Below are 19,601 nucleotides of genomic sequence, written 5' to 3'. Positions count from 1 at the left end.
AAGAAAATTATTAATTTTTGGTACTTGAATTTAGCTTTAATGTTAAATTTGTTATCTAGATCTAATGTATCATGTGACCTAATAAATATTTGATATATGTGCTCTAGTAAAAAATATATTAGTACTTAGAGAGATAAAAAAAAGTTCACTTACCAAAATATATTAGTAACTAGGCCCAAAATCACAAGTATCAAATTGAGAAATATTCAAGTACCAAAGTGAGCATTGAAACCAAAGTCAAATATCAAAATAAGACAAAAAAATTACCAAATTAAACATTAAAACCAAACTCAAATACTAAATAATACTTCAACCTTTTTAATGCTTCACATACTTGTATATATAAAATCAAGCTTAATTACATATTGGAATATGTTTTACCTGCGGTACTTAATAAATTTAGGAAGTAGATGCTTCTACTTTTTGATAAACTTAAAAAGGTTAATTTTATTGTTCATCCTTCAACTATAATTTACATTCTAAATTAGTCTTTAAATTTTAAACTATTTTGGTTGAATTCTCTAAGGATTAATATCATACCAATTCGGTACTTTTGTTAAATTAATTTTCAATTTCGGTGTTAAATACTAGTTCAAATTTGCTGGAGCACATTAAAAACATATCAAATTTAAGCTGGTATTTAATGTTCAAACTAATGACTAAGCTGACAAAGTGACTTGATTGATACGATATTAATACTTTGAGACCCAATTAAAATATAAATCATAATTTAAAGACATCTAGTGGAATTAACTCAACTTCAAAAATTTCTAACAAATTGCTTGCTAGGCTTCCTTAATGTAGAAAGTGTGGGGATTGAATATAAAAGAATAGTTTGACGTGGTAAGCTTGGGTTTCACTGTGACAGGCTTCGGAACTTTATCTGGTGATGATAAAGTCATAATATATAAGAAAATTTAAGAATTCATTGGTTAAATCATTTAGTTTCCTTTGTACCCATATATGACATGAATTCAAATATACCAAAGCGTGCAATTTTTTCCGATTTATGGATAGAAGTATTGTATAAAAGGAATTTCCTTAAAAGTAAAATTGCTTAAAACTGATCTGCTAATCGAGCAAATCTGAGTGATAGCGACTAATATTTCGTTCCATATGTTGTTTGTTGTTATAGGAAAAGGCAAATAGATACATATATACTTTGTTTTTCGGCAGGACCAACATATATAAATAAAATAAAGGGACGATGGGTGCATCCTAGCTTTGAAAAGGACAAGCATGAAATTTGCTAATTCTTGAAATGTGAAATATCGGATTGGCAATGCAAAGATTTTAAAATGGAAATTCCTACAACTCACCCTCAAAACCCACAATCCAAAAGAAAATAGATTTAGCCTGATGATGGTATCATATAGTAACATATATCATAACAGATCACTAGCATAGACCTAACCAGATTTCAGGTCATTCGTAATTCGGGTCCTTTCAAGTTTGGGGTCAATCTTGAGTTCAGATTATCTTGGGTTTAAGGCTTGAATCATTTTCAATTATATATTCAAATCATGTCGAATTTGAGTTGTTTCAGGTTTGGGTAGGGTTATCAAGCCTCAGCTCAACATGGTCAATGAATGATGAAAAAGAGAAAAAGGAGAGAAAGAAGATAAATAAGAAAGGGTTGTGCTTGTTGACATCCTATAGACTAGACATTGCATAATTCAATGGAACCATAGTGAAGCAGTTCCTCAATCATTTGCTCAACGTGATCCTCTTCAAGTGGTTCAAGCACTTGCGGTTTTTTCACAACCCTAGTGGCTTCCATCTCTTGAACCGGTAATGGTCCAACCCCCATCCCAGCAATGCCGTGGTTGCCAATAACGCGTGGAGCCGGTGCCTTATTCCGTGGCTCGTCCACCTTTTGCTGTTTCATTATTTGAAGCGAAGCCATGTAGCATTTGTGTAGTTTAGCTCTCAAAGTTGCCGAGAGAAGTTTTGATGACGACGACGACGATGATGATTGAGGTGCATTGGGGTTGTAAGCGAAGTTGGTTCTAGCCCTCGGTCCACACATAAGCCTCGCGGCTTCGTCGTAGGCCCGAGCTGCATCTCCAGCCGTCTCGAACGTCCCAAGCCAAATTCTAGTTTTCCTGCACCAAAAGAAACGCATAAGGAACTATAAGGACAAAAAATGTTGCATGGTTTTCATAAACCAGATTTAAACTCACAAGAGAGGATGGCGAATCTCAGACACCCAAGAACCCCAATGCCTTTGTCGGACACCTCGATATCTTTGTTGTGGTCTGGCCATGTTTGTAATAAAGCAATCTTTCTTTTGAAGAAAAAAAGTGTTTGTGGAAATGCCTGAATGAGATTACGAGAATGATGCCAGTGAAGGGAAGGGGGGTTTTGTAGTTGGTAGACATATGTGGCAATTTAGTGTCATCCAACTTGAATAAAATTGTTGGGTCCCAAAAAGGGTTTCAAGGGCTTTCCATTTCTTGTCTTTATTTAATTACAGTTGCCTTTGAAAAACTGATTATTTTGTTGAATTAATAGGCGAAAGTGAAATTTCAAACTTCAATTCACAATTTCACATGGCTATAATTTAGCTTTTGTTTAACCTTCTGGATCGAGTAATAACAAATTTGATATCTTCTAAAAAAAAATCTCGAATTTGAATTTTGTGAATAAAAAGAATAATACTAAAAAATCTTTATTCCTGTTTAAAATTCTAATTTTATCCAACTCTAAATTTAGTAAAAAACTAATATAATTGTCTCAAGTCAAAAAAGAAAATTTAGAATATGTTGCTTTACCACCCTTCTTTGCTCATGAAAATCGTAGAAGTCGTAATCGGATAAGATTCTTCATGTGATTGGTCTTCATGCGAAACTACAAGTTAGGTGTAATTAAAAAAAATTGCTTAATTCAAGATTTAATTTTAAAGTGTACTTATTTTCTTATTTTGATATTTAAATTTTTTTTAGTTTTACCCCAATTATCTTTCCATTATTGTTTGTTAAAAAAATTATGATGAGAAAATAAATAACAAAAATTATATATCAAAATATAAAAATTGATATACTTCAAAAATCAAATCATAAATTAAATTAAGTGAGAATAAAAAAGTTTATAATGTCTTCTTAAGCTATAAAAGATCTTTGAACGCATCCACAAATCAACTTTTATTAAGCAACATTTGTAATGAAAACTTTGTTTTATTAATATGTTTGTTGGAAGCAGATGATAGACAAATTGGGTGTCATATGAAAGTTTGAATAACTTATTTCATACAATAACAGCAAAGCTAATTGGTGCCCTCAAATTGAAATATTTTGTGCTTCAATTTGCAGTTGAATGATTGGGTCAATCTTATTCTGTTGAATAACATCGAATGAAGAATCTTGGACCGCCATTATTACTATACAAATATCCAACAAATGATTTCATCAAATCCCACCATTTATCACATCAATTTGCCCCCAACAATGACAATCATCTTATTTAGGGATATAGCGGTTAAATTGTGTTTTTTGTTTGGGTTAAGATTCATTTTATTATTATATGTATTAATATCTAATATAATGATTATTATTATTTGAATGTGTAGGATTTATATTAAATGTGAAAATTAACGAGTGAATGGTAATTAAATATGCATTAAATATTAATGGATGAAAAAGTAATGGAGTGAAGTTAAACTCATATTATACTTGATTTAGGGATTTAATTACTACAATATACTTCCATTAATCACCCAGGTAGTGTTTGGAAAGCCACTTGATAATTGAATTTTAGTGTAATTGCTTGTAATTACATAGTTGTGCCGTGTTTGGGTAACCATTATAATTAATATGTCCCACTAATCTGGGTGTAATTGAAGCACCCTAGTTATACTTTCCAATTCTTAAATGGAGAGTTGAGAATTTAAGTAATTATGCGAGTAATTACATTCAAATCCAATTACCAAGTGACTTCTCGAACACTTCCTCATATAATTTTCAAACACCCAAATTCAATTGTTCTTTTATACAAATTATAAAAATTATATTAGAAGCATAAACACTATGAATATAGACAAACATGTTAGAAAAAATGTATTTTATGGGAACTTTGAGGCATATTCTCAATAGATAAAGGTGAAGAGTTGAATTATAAAATTATGGTTTCATATTCTACTCCATGAAACCTTTACAACAGTATTTCATATGCTCAAAATGGTTGAGTGGTGAATGATAAATTGATACTCAAAGTAAGCTATTTGGAAACATTGTTGAGGAAAAGTAAAGGCTTAGATCCTATATTGGTTAAATATCAAGTGTGAGATGTGCATATATATGTGAACCCTCTTGAAAAATAATTGAATGACTATACTTGTAACCTTGCCTCGTTTGTAAGGGAGCACAAGTCCAAACCCGACGGGGTTGGGGTTCACCAGCACAATGTGGATGACACGAAATGTTCGGACCGGTTAGGTTCAAATAGATTTACGGATATTTTAGCCCAACATGATTTTATTTTTCCTTGGCAGACATAATCTGCTTATATATAGACAGTATCTGATTCCAATCAATTTGATTTAAAAATTTAAATCAAATTAATTTTTTGGCTCCTTAATGGCAGATTTTGTGGTTATTTTCAAATTTTCACCATCCTACATGCCCTATAAAAGGCTGGGTATTCTGTAGAAATTTACAAACTCATACTCTCTCACACTAAAACTCTTTTACTATCAAAACCCTTTATTTTTCCTCTCCGTATTTTTCAAAAATTCAGGTAATAGAAAAAGGCAATGTTCGTTCAATTGATCGTTGTAGAGGTGCTACTACTTTGATCACTGTTGTTGTTGTATCATCGGAGACATTCGACCAACATTTCTCCAAGTACCGTAGGAGCGGCTGAATCTATCTTAAAAAACTGTATTTCACAGGCCTCAACGTTTCGTAAAATCTCTATTCTCCTTTATTTCACCTTTTTATTACGGTTTTTTGTTTGATTTCCATATTTCACAATTTAATTATAAATTGTTTCATTTATATAAATATTTATTTTTTTTGTTTCATTAACCAATGTATTGTCCAACAAAACATGCATAAACAAATTATAAAAATTAAAATATTACTTGTTAAAAATTATATTATTCAAGTTATAAATGAATTATATTAAAATTTCCAAAGCTAGATTATACTTTTATTTTATTACTTAAGCTTGGTTTAAAAATCATAAAATAGCATAATAACAGACATGGCAAATAATCCAAATTAATGTGACAAGAAATTTTGGTTTTTTATGCTTGACCGACTCTCTATTAATGCATCTTAAAGGAGTATCAATTTAGACTCATAAAAAATATGACGTATTTTATAAAATTATGGTTATATTATAAATCTTTAAAAAAAAGTGTTGTAAAGAGTTATTCTACACTTTAAAAATCCCTTTTATAAAAGTTAATTGTAATACCCGATTTTGGCCAGGGTAAAAGGCCCAAATTACAAACGGGCTTGGAAGGGTCGAGAGAGTCGAAACGGTCATTTTTCCCTTTTCTGGCCACCGCGGACGGCGGTGCCGGCCGCCGACGATCGGCCGGTGCTCGGACCTAGGCCAGACGACTAGGGAGGGGAGAGCTTTTTGAAGGGTTTTTTTGTTTTTTTAAAAAGGGCTTAAAATGATTTTTTTTTGGATAGTTAGTGGCTTAAATAGCTGTAATACCCAAATTTTGCCCGGGCTTGATAAAAAATCATATAATAAATAAACAATAAAATTTAAAGTCCTAATACAGTCCATTTACAATAAACCAAAATTTACAAAGCCAATTAACCTAAAGTACAGACCCAATACCAGCCCAATGGCCCAAATCTCTACCCAAACCCGAATCAGCCAAACCTAAATAGTCCCTAAACCCAATTTTCTAAACCTGAATCTCCCAGGCCCAGAACTCAAGCCAAATCAGTGGAGTACCCTAGAGGCTTCTAGGGTTTTCGCTGGCGCCGCAACAGTAGATCTGGACCTGCGCGTGCATCATCACCAGGCGCGTACATATTCTCCACACGGGTGCACCTCCAGGTTGGTTGAGTACTTGAAAGCAAACACACAAAAAGGAGAGCAAAAAAAATGACAGAATAACAAGGACGGGGCAATTTTCCTTTTATTTTATTTTTATTTTCTTTTTCCTCTGTAAAAATCAGGCTATAAAAAAAGCCAAGATTAAACTGTAAAGGTTTACACACACACGCATATTGAAATAAAAAAATTCATCAGAGAAATTTCAAAAAATACGAAAGGTGATTCAACTTTTGCTTCGGTTTTTGTTCTGTCTTTAATTTTCTTTTTCTTTCCTTTGTGTTTTGGATGTTTGATTCTTAATAGAAAAAAGAGAGATTAGAGAGAGTGAGCGTACCTGGAGGCTGGATTTTTTCTCTTTTCGTAGTCATCGGAGTTGAAGCAATGATCGGAGGTCTTCGAAGGTGACGAATCGCTAGAATGGCGCTCTGATGGATGGCCTTCAGTTTTTTTTCTGGTTGCTAAAAGGGGGATAAGGTTTTTAGGGTTTGTTTTTTAATCTTATACTGATGATTGAAACTGTGTCGTTTAAACCTTGTTTCAATGGTTTAAAACGCCACCGTATTGGCCTATACCCGATGACCCGACCCGAGCGTGGCCAGACCCGCGTGTTTTGGTCTCGGACGGGATATTTGCACGCCAAGTCCTTTTTCTTTTGTGCCGAAACCCAATCTAGTCCCCTGGTTATTTTTAATTCTGGCTATGTAATTTTTGGTTGGTTTCATTTTGACCCGTGCAAAAACGCTGTGTTTTGAGGGGGAGGGAAATATTTCCGATTAATCCTCCATGTTGTGCGCGCATTGCACATGGGTCCTTGTTTGGCTTTATTTATGTTTGTTCCCTAGTAATTCTATTTTAGCTTCGATTTAATCCTTTTTTTAGCTTACTATTAATTATTATTACTCTTATTATTAGAGATTATTATGCTTGTTTGTATTTTATTTATTTTTATATGTATGTACTGTTATTTTAAGTTATTATCATATATTAGTATTTAATCTCATTATGTATTATTTTCTTTTTTTATAATGTATTATTATTAGTATGATAAATTTATTGTATATTATTATATTAAGTTTTTATATTATTATTATATATTGATATTTAATTTCATCAGGTATCATTTTATATACTTTCTATGTTAATCTAATATAATATATATATTTTTTGTGTGATCTTATTTTATAATACCTCTTTCTTTAAACCCATTTGTATACCTTTGTGTTTTAAAGATTTATAATATTTTGCGCAATATTACTATACATATATATAGATATACTATTTTTATTAAACTATTTTTATTATACATATATGTACATATAATATATTATTGACTTCATATTATTATATATCTTTTACCTTGTTGTATTTTATTTGCGTTAAGTTGCCTATATTTCTTTTGGGATAGACTTTTAGGTCATTATTTTTCAAATGTTGATATTTGCGTAATATGTGATGTGAGCTTATTGTCTTATGTGTATTGTATTGCTTATTTGTATTTATTAATTATTCGTAGTTCATTAGTATATATTTTGGGTTACGAATTATCATTTTACGTCATCCATTATCAATCCATCACACTTTATTCGTTCAAAAGGTTACGTCAAATATCGTTTAAGTATCAAAACCAATTTGTTCAAAAAAATTTCAAGATAACGCAAAGTTCCGTATTTGGAGTCTTCGAAAGAATTGAGCCCTAACGTATTGGGTTCCAATTTTCCTCGTCGAATCTAAATAATCGAGAATATCTCTTTAAATTAAAACATAAATAAAGAGCTCATTCTCAGGAATTCGACACATTATGTCCTAACGCATTGGATATGACATGTTGTTTTCTCGAGGCGAGGATTTTTCTAATAAATGAAAATAAGGCAATATTCGATATTTAGGAATTTTGTGAAATCGAGCCCTAACTTACTGGGTTTTGATTTTCTCATTTGACCCAAATAATCAGATATCCTTCTCAACATGCATAGGTTTTAAAAGTTAAAAGATAAACTTAATATTGAGGATTTAAAATGTCGCACTCTAACTTACTGAGTGTGCCAATTTATTTTTTTGAAATAAGTAAGTCTCATCATCCAATTCATTTTATTCAAAAGTTTCTTTTCAAAGGATCGTCTTTTACAATCTTTTCAAATTCTCGACACTAAGACATTAAACAATCGATTCGGTACTAATTTTGGGCGTCACGAGGGTGCTAACCCTTCCTCGTGCATAACCGACTCCCGAACCTATTTTCTCAAAATTTGTAAACCTAAAATTATTTTCAAGGTGATCCGATCACACCTCATTAATAGATCGGTGGCGACTTCAATTTTCGTTTTTAAGTCAACAACTAAATTTTTATTTTTCAAAAAAATGGTTTCGACAATAGCCCTTCAAAACAGTGTCGTTTTGGGCATGGGTCGATCCGACCCGACCCGGCCTAGGATCCGCGTGTTTTTGAGCGGAGGGGTAAATTGCGCTTTTTGCCCCTCCGCCTTTTAATATTTTTACAATTAAGTTTTTTTTTAAATTCTCCTTTAATTTATTTTTAATTTAAATTTAGTCCCTATCGAACGACACCGTTTAGAGGAAAAAGGAAAATTGTCCTACCAGTCCCTCCATGATTATTCACGCGTTCAATACGGTCCTTTGGGCTTTATTTATTTGTGGATTTACCCCAGATTTTTTATTAGCATTTCAATTTAGTTTTTTTATTTTTCTTAAAATTAATTAATTAAATAATGTAATTATTATTTTTTTATGAAATTATTTTTTAAAATTTATATATATATGTATATTTATTGTTTCGTTATGTACATATTTATTTATTTTTTCAACTAATATTTTCCTCATGTTTATAGATACACATATTTTTTTATTTAATTAATTTTGATAATGTAGATATTATTTAATTATTTTTAATATATTTTATATGTACATGTATACATATTTATTTTTTCTAATGAATATTCTATTATATTTTTATATATACGTATATACGTATGTTTTTTTATTTATTTTTGAAAATATTTAACTACCTACTTTATAATTTATATATATATATTATTTTCTTAAATGCATTATGACTTTTGTTTATATAAGTTTATAATCCAAAATTTTATATATAAATCATACGTTTTTTTATTCTTCATAAGTTCAATGTATATATTATGTACCTTTTATTCTTTATATTTTTTTATTTCTTTCATTTGTTTATTAATTTGTGTTTTCATTTATATTTGTTTATTAATTTTGTGAAATCGAGCCCTAATTTACTGGGTTTTAATTTTCTCATTTGACCCAAATAATCAGATATCCTTCTCAACATGCATAGGTTTTAAAAGTTAAAAGATAAACTTAATATTGAGGATTTAAAATGTCGCACTCTAACTTACTGAGTGTGCCAATTTATTTCTTTGAAATAAGTAAGTCTCATCATCCAATTCATTTTATTCAAATTTTCTTTCCAAAGGATCGTATTTTACAATCTTTTCAAATTCTCGACACTAAGACATTAAACAATCGATTCGGTACCAATTTTGGGTGTCACGAGGGTGCTAACCCTTCCTCGTGCGTAACCGACTCCCAAACCTATTTTCTCAAAATCCGTAGACCTAAAATTTTTTTCAAGGTGCTCCGATCACACCTCATTAATAGATCAGTGGCGACTCCAATTTTCGTTTTTAAGTCGACAACTAAATTTTTGTTTTTCAAAAAAATGGTTTCGACAATAGCCCTTCAAAACAGTGTCGTTTTGGGCATGGGTCGATCCGACCCGACCCGGCCTAGGATCCGCGTGTTTTTGAGCGGAGGGGTAAATTGCGCTTTTTGCCCCTCCGCCTTTTAATATTTTTACAATTAAGTTTTTTTTTAAATTCTCCTTTAATTTATTTTTAATTTAAATTTAGTCCCTATCGAACGACACCGTTTAGAGGAAAAAGGAAAATTGTCCTACCAGTCCCTCCATGATTATTCACGCGTTCAATACGGTCCTTTGGGCTTTATTTATTTGTGGATTTACCCCAGATTTTTTATTAGCATTTCAATTTAGTTTTTTTATTTTTCTTAAAATTAATTAATTAAATAATGTAATTATTATTTTTTTATGAAATTATTTTTTAAAATTTATATATATATGTATATTTATTGTTTCGTTATGTACATATTTATTTATTTTTTCAACTAATATTTTCCTCATGTTTATAGATACACATATTTTTTTATTTAATTAATTTTGATAATGTAGATATTATTTAATTATTTTTAATATATTTTATATGTACATGTATACATATTTATTTTTTCTAATGAATATTCTATTATATTTTTATATATACGTATATACATATGTTTTTTTATTTATTTTTGAAAATATTTAACTACCTACTTTATAATTTATATATATATTATTTTCTTAAATGCATTATGACTTTTGTTTATATAAGTTTATAATCCAAAATTTTATATATAAATCATACGTTTTTTTATTCTTCATAAGTTCAATGTATATATTATGTACCTTTTATTCTTTATATTTTTTTATTTCTTTCATTTGTTTATTAATTTGTGTTTTCATTTATATTTGTTTATTAATTTTGTGAAATCGAGCCCTAATTTACTGGGTTTTAATTTTCTCATTTGACCCAAATAATCAGATATCCTTCTCAACATGCATAGGTTTTAAAAGTTAAAAGATAAACTTAATATTGAGGATTTAAAATATCGCACTCTAACTTACTGAGTGTGCCAATTTATTTCTTTGAAATAAGTAAGTCTCATCATCCAATTCATTTTATTCAAATTTTCTTTCCAAAGGATCGTATTTTACAATCTTTTCAAATTCTCGACACTAAGACATTAAACAATCGATTCGGTACCAATTTTGGGCGTCACGAGGGTGCTAACCCTTCCTCGTGCGTAACCGACTCCCAAACCTATTTTCTCAAAATCCGTAGACCTAAAATTTTTTTCAAGGTGCTCCGATCACACCTCATTAATAGATCAGTGGCGACTCCAATTTTCATTTTTAAGTCGACAACTAAATTTTTGTTTTTCAAAAAAATGGTTTCGACAGCTTGGCGACTCCACTCGGGACATCAGTGAGTCAGGCCGTAAAATTAATTGTTTTTTGTCTTATTGTCGAAAATTGAAAATTGATTTTAAAAATTACGATCCTCTCTTTGCATGTGTTTGTATGATTATTGTAAATTGTGTTTTTCTACCTTGGCATCATATTGCATAAAGACTGTTTAGTCTTACCCTTTTAAGTTGGAGTGAGAAGCTACTCCTTCATGAGGTTTTCACCTCCGTGCAGGATAGTGGATCACTTTCGGAATACATCTGTACCTATGTCTTCGTGAGATTTTCATATCCGTACAGCCATAGGGAAATGTATTCCCCTGAACCGAACTCGGTCTGTATGAGCCTATAACGGGTGAAGATAGAGGAATCTGCTGGTTCGGGTACCTCGACTTTAGAGCCAAACCGCATGTAGAAGACCTTAGGAATCCATCCTAGGTAGAGCTACTCCAAACCCCTAGTGGTCACCTGATTATGTACTCTTTTTTTCCTTTTTTACTTCTGTTTGGTACTAACCCCTCTTGTTGTGTTTTGATTGTGATTACATTGTATTGCATTTTCATCTTAGGAAGGAGATATTGGTTCAAGTTTGATTACTAACTTAGAAAGCTTGTCATGGAATACGGATTCCTTGATGAAGTGGTAAACAATACGGCTGCCTGAATATATTCTGAGAAACACAAGAAGGGTGATTAAAGAGTTCGTGACCTTTACTTCGTGGCCTAAGGATTCAAGACGATTGACCAAGAGCCTTTGACGTTTCAACTCCTTAAAAGAAGCTGACGAGCCTTATGAAGATGGGCAGATGATGGATCGCGACCAAGATCAAGAAAAGGAGCTAGCAGTGGCATCTATTGGAAATTGGTGAGATTATCCCAAACATGCAGATGAAGACAATATCAATTTTGTCTCTTGGAATATAATGGAGAGGCCGTACATATATCCGCTTTATGTAAAGAAATTTGCCTTCTAGTAGGGTTTTCTAAATGTAATTTAATCAGAATCAACGTCTCTTTAGGCATTCATTGCATGCATCTGTATTACATAACATCATAATCCATTGAAAGAGTCTAATTGAGTAAATTTATTACAGCTGTAACACCCCAAACCCGAGGCCGTCGCCGGAGTCGAACACGAGGTGCTAACAGACTTCAAACCACTTAAAAAAAATTTCCCAGACAAGCTGCCAATCTGCGTACTAGTCACTTTAAAAATCATATCTTGAGTTCTGAAACTCGAAATCCAGTTCCGTAAATTTTCCCTGAAACTAGACTCATATGCCCATCTACATATTTTTTTATAGAATTTTTGGTTGGGCCAATTAGTATAGTTTATTAGTCAAAGTCTCCCATGTTACAGGGATCGACTACACTGACCTTTGCGCATTACCACTTGGATATCCCCCTGTACAGGGCTTCATTACTGATGTCGTTTGTTTCTATAGAAACTAGACTCGAAGGGGAATCCATGCACATATGGCATGACTTCTAATTATCTCTGGTTAATTTATAATGAATTTCTAAAGTCGGAACAGGGAATCCAGAAATCGCTCTGGCCCTGTTTCACAAGAGTTTAATTATCTCCTAACATACAGCTCATAAAGTCGTTTCGTTTCTTCTATATGAAAATAGACTCATCGAGCTTCGATTACATAATTTATTCATTAATTAATTCCACTCCTACTATTTTTAGTGATTTTCCAATCTCACGTCACTGCTGCTGCCAGCATCTGTTACTAAAGCAACTATGCCTATTTCGTGATTTCTCCTTGATCTAACTAGTAATTCATCATACATATCACAAATCATGATCATGACTAGCCATGCCAAGGGCTAATCATTGTCACACATCTCCCTACTACACTATTGCCATATCATGAATTTTAACACCAAAAATAATCAACCATGACATATGGCATAATAATCGAATTTCCAAGACTTACGACCTAACATTATAGAACCAAACCCATCCGAACATTTATGCCATTTTCGCATGGCTAAAAGTTTACATACCAAATTTCAACAAAACATATTAGCCTATACATGCCGAAATGTTCTCCTAGACCGACTAAAAAGAAGATACCAAAAGTTGCTAGCCGGTGTGATGACTTCGATGACGGCCCGATCACGCAAAAAGAGACGAGTCCAAGAAACCTAAAATAGGTGACAAGGAAACACCGAGTGAGTATGTAACTCAGTAAGTCATAAGCAATGCACTACCATCCATTAATAACATTATCACAAGAGGAAACAAAATGGAACGAGGCTAGTTACTCCATCCATACCGAACCATACCATAGTTCCTTAGACCTATCGGTTCAATCTCATACCAAGTCATGCATTCACATTCCATATACTAATCAATAGGATATTTGAGGCATTTTCATACATCATTGTATTTTCGTTACAATCATACCACTAAACGACCTTTCACCTATTCCACGATAAATCTTATGTACGTGACTTCAGTTATAATTGTCACATAGGTTCAAACTTACCAAGCTCAACTCCAAATATAAACATAGTGCCTATTAGCCATGAACTCAAGGTACTTACCCGATCCGCTGTCCGTGATCAACTTAATAATGTCGCACACTTAGTGTCCATAGTGATTCAAAAGTATATATTAAGTCCGCACACTCAGTGCTATACAATCAACTCGCACACTTAGTGCTACATAATCAAACTTGCACACTTAGTGCTATATAATCAAACTCGCACACTTAGTGCTATATAATCAAACTCGCACACTTAGTGCTGTACAATTTAAACTCGCACACTTAGTGCCAATCTCATGATCATAAATGTTTATACCCGCACACTTAGTGCCGAGATCAACGACTCAATATATCTCACCTCTTTTCTTTTCATTCAACACTTTCATCACCACATGCATACATGTATATATATATTTATCATTCCATTCATCATCATTACATAGACGTTAGGACCATTTAAATTAATACAAACTATATGCTTAATGACTTACTTTGTGTTGGGTAAGACGGTTCCAACTCGGCTACTCGATGATCTTTTCTTTGCCTTTGCTTGATTCTCCTCCTTTAACTCCTTGAGCTTAATCAATAAATCAACTAGTTTAACCATCTTGCTAAACATTCATAATTCAATTACACATGCATATGTATGTTTGTATATTCGGCAACCATCCTCACTAATTACCCATTTAGTCGATTATACACATAATTAAAGGTAACATCACGAATGGGCATACTTATGTATATATATGTATATATACTTCGGAATGGGCATCACAATTAGATTTAACACCACCTTCATACTCAATTAGATGGCCGAATGTATGTATATATGTACAATGTCAACTATAACATCATTTAAACACCTAATTTCATCTCATGAACACTTGATCGAATTTTTCTAATCTAGCATATTTTCACATCTATTTGTAACATCATGTAAATCCACATATAACTACATTTCTTAAGTTCCACATCTTAATGCCCATTATAGCCACTCCCATAGTCTAAATCTAGCAATCGGCAACACCCACCTTTCCACTATGTTAGCCGAATACTCATTCTCTTCTTAGTCCTAAATTCGGCACCTCCAACAAAATAGCTTAACAATTTCAACTTTCATGCTAACATAACAAGCAACTTAACACATCCATATAACTAGCATGCTAATAGCATCAAGGTATCAACTAAAATTTTTTAAGCTCCTTAGCCGAATCCTAACTCTCCAACAATCCCAAATCCAACCATGGGATAGATAGAATTTAGACTCATCACCCAAAGGTTGTGTAAACTTCCAAAAATATCATTGAACATACCTTGATCTAAAGGACCACCTTGGCCGAATCTTGCTTCCTCTTCTTCCTCTAGTTACGACAATTGCAAAAGAAAGAAAACATGAACACTCCTTCTTCCCTCCTTATTAAGCATTCAAACTCCCTCATTTTCATGCCACAACATCAAACACTCCTCCTAGATACAAGCAATGGCCGAACTTCTTCAAAATTTTTCTCCCTTTCTTTTTCTTGGTTTTTCGGCTAGGAGATGGCAAGTATGAACACCCATTTTTTTTGTTCACTTTCCTATTATTATTCCCATCATTTGTTAACAAAAAAAAACATATTAAATTAGAATGAGTGGAGCATCATCACTCCTTGGCCGGCCACCATGTGTTTTATGGGCAATTTGACATGAAAAGCCATGCTTCCTCTCCCTATTATTAATTACTCCTTATAATTCATCTATCATCTTTTCTAACTTCGTCAACTAGGTCCTTTTTGAATTAATTCACAATCCTAAAGCTAATATTAAGTATTTAATTTCTCATATATTCGCTGTCACACAAAAATTTATGTAATTAAAACACAAAAATAAATTTTTGGCTCGGTAATGTGGTCTCGAAACCACATTCCGACCAGGGTCTAATTTGGGTTGTCACAACTCTCCCCCACATAAGAAATTTTCGTCCCCGAAAATCTTACCGGTAAATAATTTTGGATATCAATCCTTCATAGAGTCCTCAAGTTCCCAAGTGGCTTCTTCAATTCCGTGTTTATGCCACAGTACCTTCACTAATGAGATTTTCCTGTTTCGTAGTTCTTTTACTTCACATGCTAAAATACGAACTGGTTCTTCTTCGTAACTCAAATTAGATTGAATCTCGATCTCCGATGGAGGAATTACGTGCGATGGATCGGACCTATATCGTCGAAGCATCGAGACATGAAAAACGTTGTGAATCTTTTCGAGCTCAGGGGGCAAAATTAATCGGTATGCAACGGGTCCAACTCATTCGGATACTTCGTACGGACCGATGAACCTCGGACTCAATTTGCCCTTACGACCAAATCTAAGCACCTTCTTCCAGGGTGAAACTTTGAGAAATACTTTGTCTCCAACCTGATATTCAATGTCTTTTCTTTTCAAATCCGCATACGACTTTTGACGATCCGAAGCGGTTCTCAAACTTTCGCGAATTACTCAGACTTTCTGCTCGGCATCCTTAATCAAATCAACCCCAAGGATCTTACTTTCACTAAGTTCAGTCCAAAATAATGGGGTACGGCATTTACGACCGTATAAAGCCTCGTAAGGTGCCATCTTAATGCTTGACTGAAAACTATTGTTGTAAGCGAATTCGATCAAAGGCAGATATCTTTCCCATGAACCACAAAACTCTAAAATACAACATCTCAACATATCCTCGAGTATTTGAATTATCCGCTCAGATTGGCCATCGGTTTGTGGATGAAAAGCGGTGCTAAAATGCAGCTTGGTACCCAAAGCTTCTTGCAATTTCTTCCAAAATCGCGAGGTGAATCTCAGATCTCTATCCGACGCAATAGAAATAGGTACCCCGTGTAATCTCACAATCTGAGAAACATACAATTCGGCTAGTTTATCCAATGAAAAATCCGTACGCACGGGGATAAAGTGAGCCGACTTAGTCAGTCTATCAACAACAACCCAAATTGCATCCTTCTTACTTGCTGACAATGGCAGTCCGGACACAAAGTCCATTGTGACTCGATCCCATTTCCACTCGGGTATCATGATCGGCTGAAGTAATCCTGAAGGCACTTGATGTTCCGCTTTCACTTGTTGACATATTAAACATCTCGAAACAAAGTCGGATATGTCTCGTTTCATACCATGCCACCAAAACCGACGTTTCAAATCGTTGTACATTTTCGTACTCCCCGGGTGAATTGACATTCGGCTACAATGGGCTTCGTTCAGAATCATCGAAATGAGTTCTGAATTTCTTGGAACACACAACCGACTTCTGAACCTCAAACAATCGTCATCATCAATTTGAAATTCGGATTCCATATTCGGAATACATTCAGCCTGTTTTGCAACCAATTCATCGTCGACTTTCTGAGCTTCACGAATTTGATGAATCAATAATGGTTTGGCCTTTAATTCAGCTACTAACACATTGTCGGGTAGAACAGACAAGTGCACATTCATCGCTCGTAAAGCAAACAGTGATTTCCGGCTTAAGGCGTCCGCAACCACATTAGCCTTTCCCGGGTGGTAATCAATGACAAGCTCATAATCTTTCAACAACTCAAGCCAACGTCTTTGTCGCAGATTTAAGTCTCTTTGAGTCATCAAAATATTTGAGACTTTTGTGATCCGAAAATACATGGCACTTTTCCCCAAACAAGTAATGCCGCCATATTTTCAGGGCGAACACTATGGCCGCCAATTCAAGATCATGGGTCGGATAGTTTCTTTCGTGCGGCTTTAATTGTCTCGACGCGTAAGCCACAACTCGACCTTCTTGCATCAACACACAACCTAGCCCGAGTAAGGATGCATCACAGTAAATGACAAACTCTTTGCCGAACTCCGGTTGTACTAGCACTGGAGCTTCGGTTAAACAGGTCTTTAGTCGATCGAAACTCTTCTGACAGTTCTCTGTCCACTCAAACTCAACATCTTTTTGGAGTAGTTTCGTCAACGGTGCAGCTATCATCGAGAAACCTTTTACAAATCGTCGGTAATAACCGGCGAGCCCCAGGAAGCTCTGAACTTCGGTAATATTTCTTGGAGGCTTCCAGTTAAGTATGGCTGAAATTTTGCTCGGGTCAACTCGAATACCCGATGCGGATACCACATGACCCAAGAAGCTAACCTCTCTTAACCAGAACTCACACTTACTGAACTTAGCATATAACTTCTTATCCCGCAAAATTTGCAACACTAATCTCAGGTGCTCAGCATGTTCGGTCTCATCTCCTGAATAGACTAAGATGTCATCAATGAACACAACTACGAACCGGTCCAAATACTGTCTGAAGATCCGATTCATCAAATCCATAAATATCGCAGGGGCATTAGTGAGCCCGAACGGCATCACTAAGAACTCGTAGTGACCGTACCTCGTTCTGAAAGCAGTTTTGGGTACGTCCGAATCTCGAATCCGCAACTGATAATAACCCGATCTCAAATCTATCTTTGAAAACGCTGAGGCTCCCTTTAGTTGATCAAACAAATCATCAATATGCGGTAATGGATATTTATTCTTTATCGTCACTTTATTCAGTTGACGATAGTCAATGCACAACCTCATGGTTCCGTCCTTCTTTTTCACGAACAATACTGGTGCACCCCAAGGTGAGAAACTTGGTCGAGCGAAACCTCTATCTGTCAACTCTTGCAATTGAGCTTTCAATTCCTTTAACTCGGTTGGTGCCATACGATACGGAGCTATCGAAATTGGCGTAGTTCCAGGTACAAGCTCAATACCAAACTCTACCTCCTGAACAGGTGGTAAACCCGGTAATTCTTCAGGAAAAACATCCGGGTATTCACAAACCACCGGTACAAATTCGGGTTTCTTTTCTAATTCTTTGTCATCAAGTACATACGCAAGGTATGCTTCGCACCCTTTTCTTACATATTTCTGGGCCAACATTGATGATATTACAGCTGGCAACCCCCTTAAGTCTGTAGACTCAACTCGGATTATCTCGTTATTTGCGCACCTCAAATCGATGGTTTTTCTTTTGCAGTTCACCACTGCATCATGTACGGTCAACCAATCCATACCAAGAATAACATCAAATTCGTCAAACGGTAAAAGCATCAAATCGGCCGAAAAACAAGATTCTCGGATTATTAGAGGGCATCCCTTACACACTTTATCAACAAGTATGTATTGACCCAAAGGGTTTGACACTCGAATTATGAACTCAGTAGACTCAACAGGTAGAGTCTTACTGGATGCTAAGGTTTCACATACATATGAATGAGTAGAGCCAGGGTCAATCAATGCAATCACATTAGTATCAAAGAGGGTGAAGGTACCAGTGATGACGTCAGGGGAGGATGCCTCCTCTCGTGCGCGAATGGCATATGCTCTAGCAGGAGTACGATTCTCGGCTCGAACAGCCGTATCAAAGGCCCCTCTCTGACTACCACCCCTACCTCCTAAAATTATCAGTGGTCTACCTCTAGTTGTCACTCCATTAGGTCTTGCACCTTGAATCTTATTCTTCTCATCAAGCTCCGTGCAATCTCTAATGAAGTGGTCCTTCGAACCGCATCCGTAACAAGCCCTGTTAGTAGACTTACCCCAACATTCACCTAGGTGTCGTCTTCCGCATTGGGGACATTCAGGTTTCTCTTGACGATTATTGCCCACACTAGCTACCGAAGTAGCTCGGGAGTCCGTCGATGGTCGTGCTCTGATGGAAATTCCCGCAGTCGTCCTCGACTTATTAGTGTCCTCCCTGAACTTCTTTATAGCTGAGAACGGAGCTTTACCCGTCGATCTTTTACGATAGTCTCTAGCTTCAAATTCAGCCTTCTTCTTCTCCTTTCCAAGTTCTTCTGCCTTGCAGGCTCGTTCGACTAGTGTTACGAATTCTTTTATCTCCAAAATACCCACTAGTAGCTTTAAATCTTCATTCAATCCTTCTTCGAATCTTTTGCACATAGCAACCTCATCAGCTACACACTCCCGGGCATACCTACTGAGTCTTACGAATTCATGTTCGTATTCAGATACTGT

At 34.5% G+C, this 19,601-nt stretch overlaps 1 protein-coding gene across 1 annotated transcript; it reads right to left on the bottom strand.

Moving 5' to 3' along the window:
- Positions 1–1,276: 1,276 nt before the first annotated feature.
- LOC107900363 (ethylene-responsive transcription factor ERF003) lies at positions 1,277–2,485 on the bottom strand. The gene is made up of 2 exons (XM_016825986.2): positions 2,184–2,485; positions 1,277–2,105 (listed from the first exon to the last, which is right to left on the bottom strand). Exons 1-2 carry the CDS (start codon positions 2,264–2,266, stop codon positions 1,661–1,663), a joined length of 528 nt encoding a protein of 175 aa, XP_016681475.1. The 5' UTR covers positions 2,267–2,485; the 3' UTR covers positions 1,277–1,660.
- Between the last annotated feature and the right edge of the window lie 17,116 nt (positions 2,486–19,601).

Source organism: Gossypium hirsutum, chromosome D06, assembly GCF_007990345.1.
Source record: "Gossypium hirsutum isolate 1008001.06 chromosome D06, Gossypium_hirsutum_v2.1, whole genome shotgun sequence".
NCBI classification, from domain to species: domain Eukaryota; kingdom Viridiplantae; phylum Streptophyta; class Magnoliopsida; order Malvales; family Malvaceae; genus Gossypium; species Gossypium hirsutum.
Note: the sequence above shows the minus strand (reverse complement) of the source record. Positions and strands in the feature narration are given on the sequence as shown.

Bases quoted from the DNA above. Each gene is read 5' to 3' on its own strand.
- LOC107900363 (XM_016825986.2), bottom strand. From the start codon at position 2,266: ATGGCCAGACCACAACAAAGATATCGAGGTGTCCGACAAAGGCATTGG. The intron at 2,106-2,183 runs GTGAGTTTAAAT...CTTTTGGTGCAG, and splicing joins GAGATTCGCCATCCTCTCTT to GAAAACTAGAATTTGGCTTG.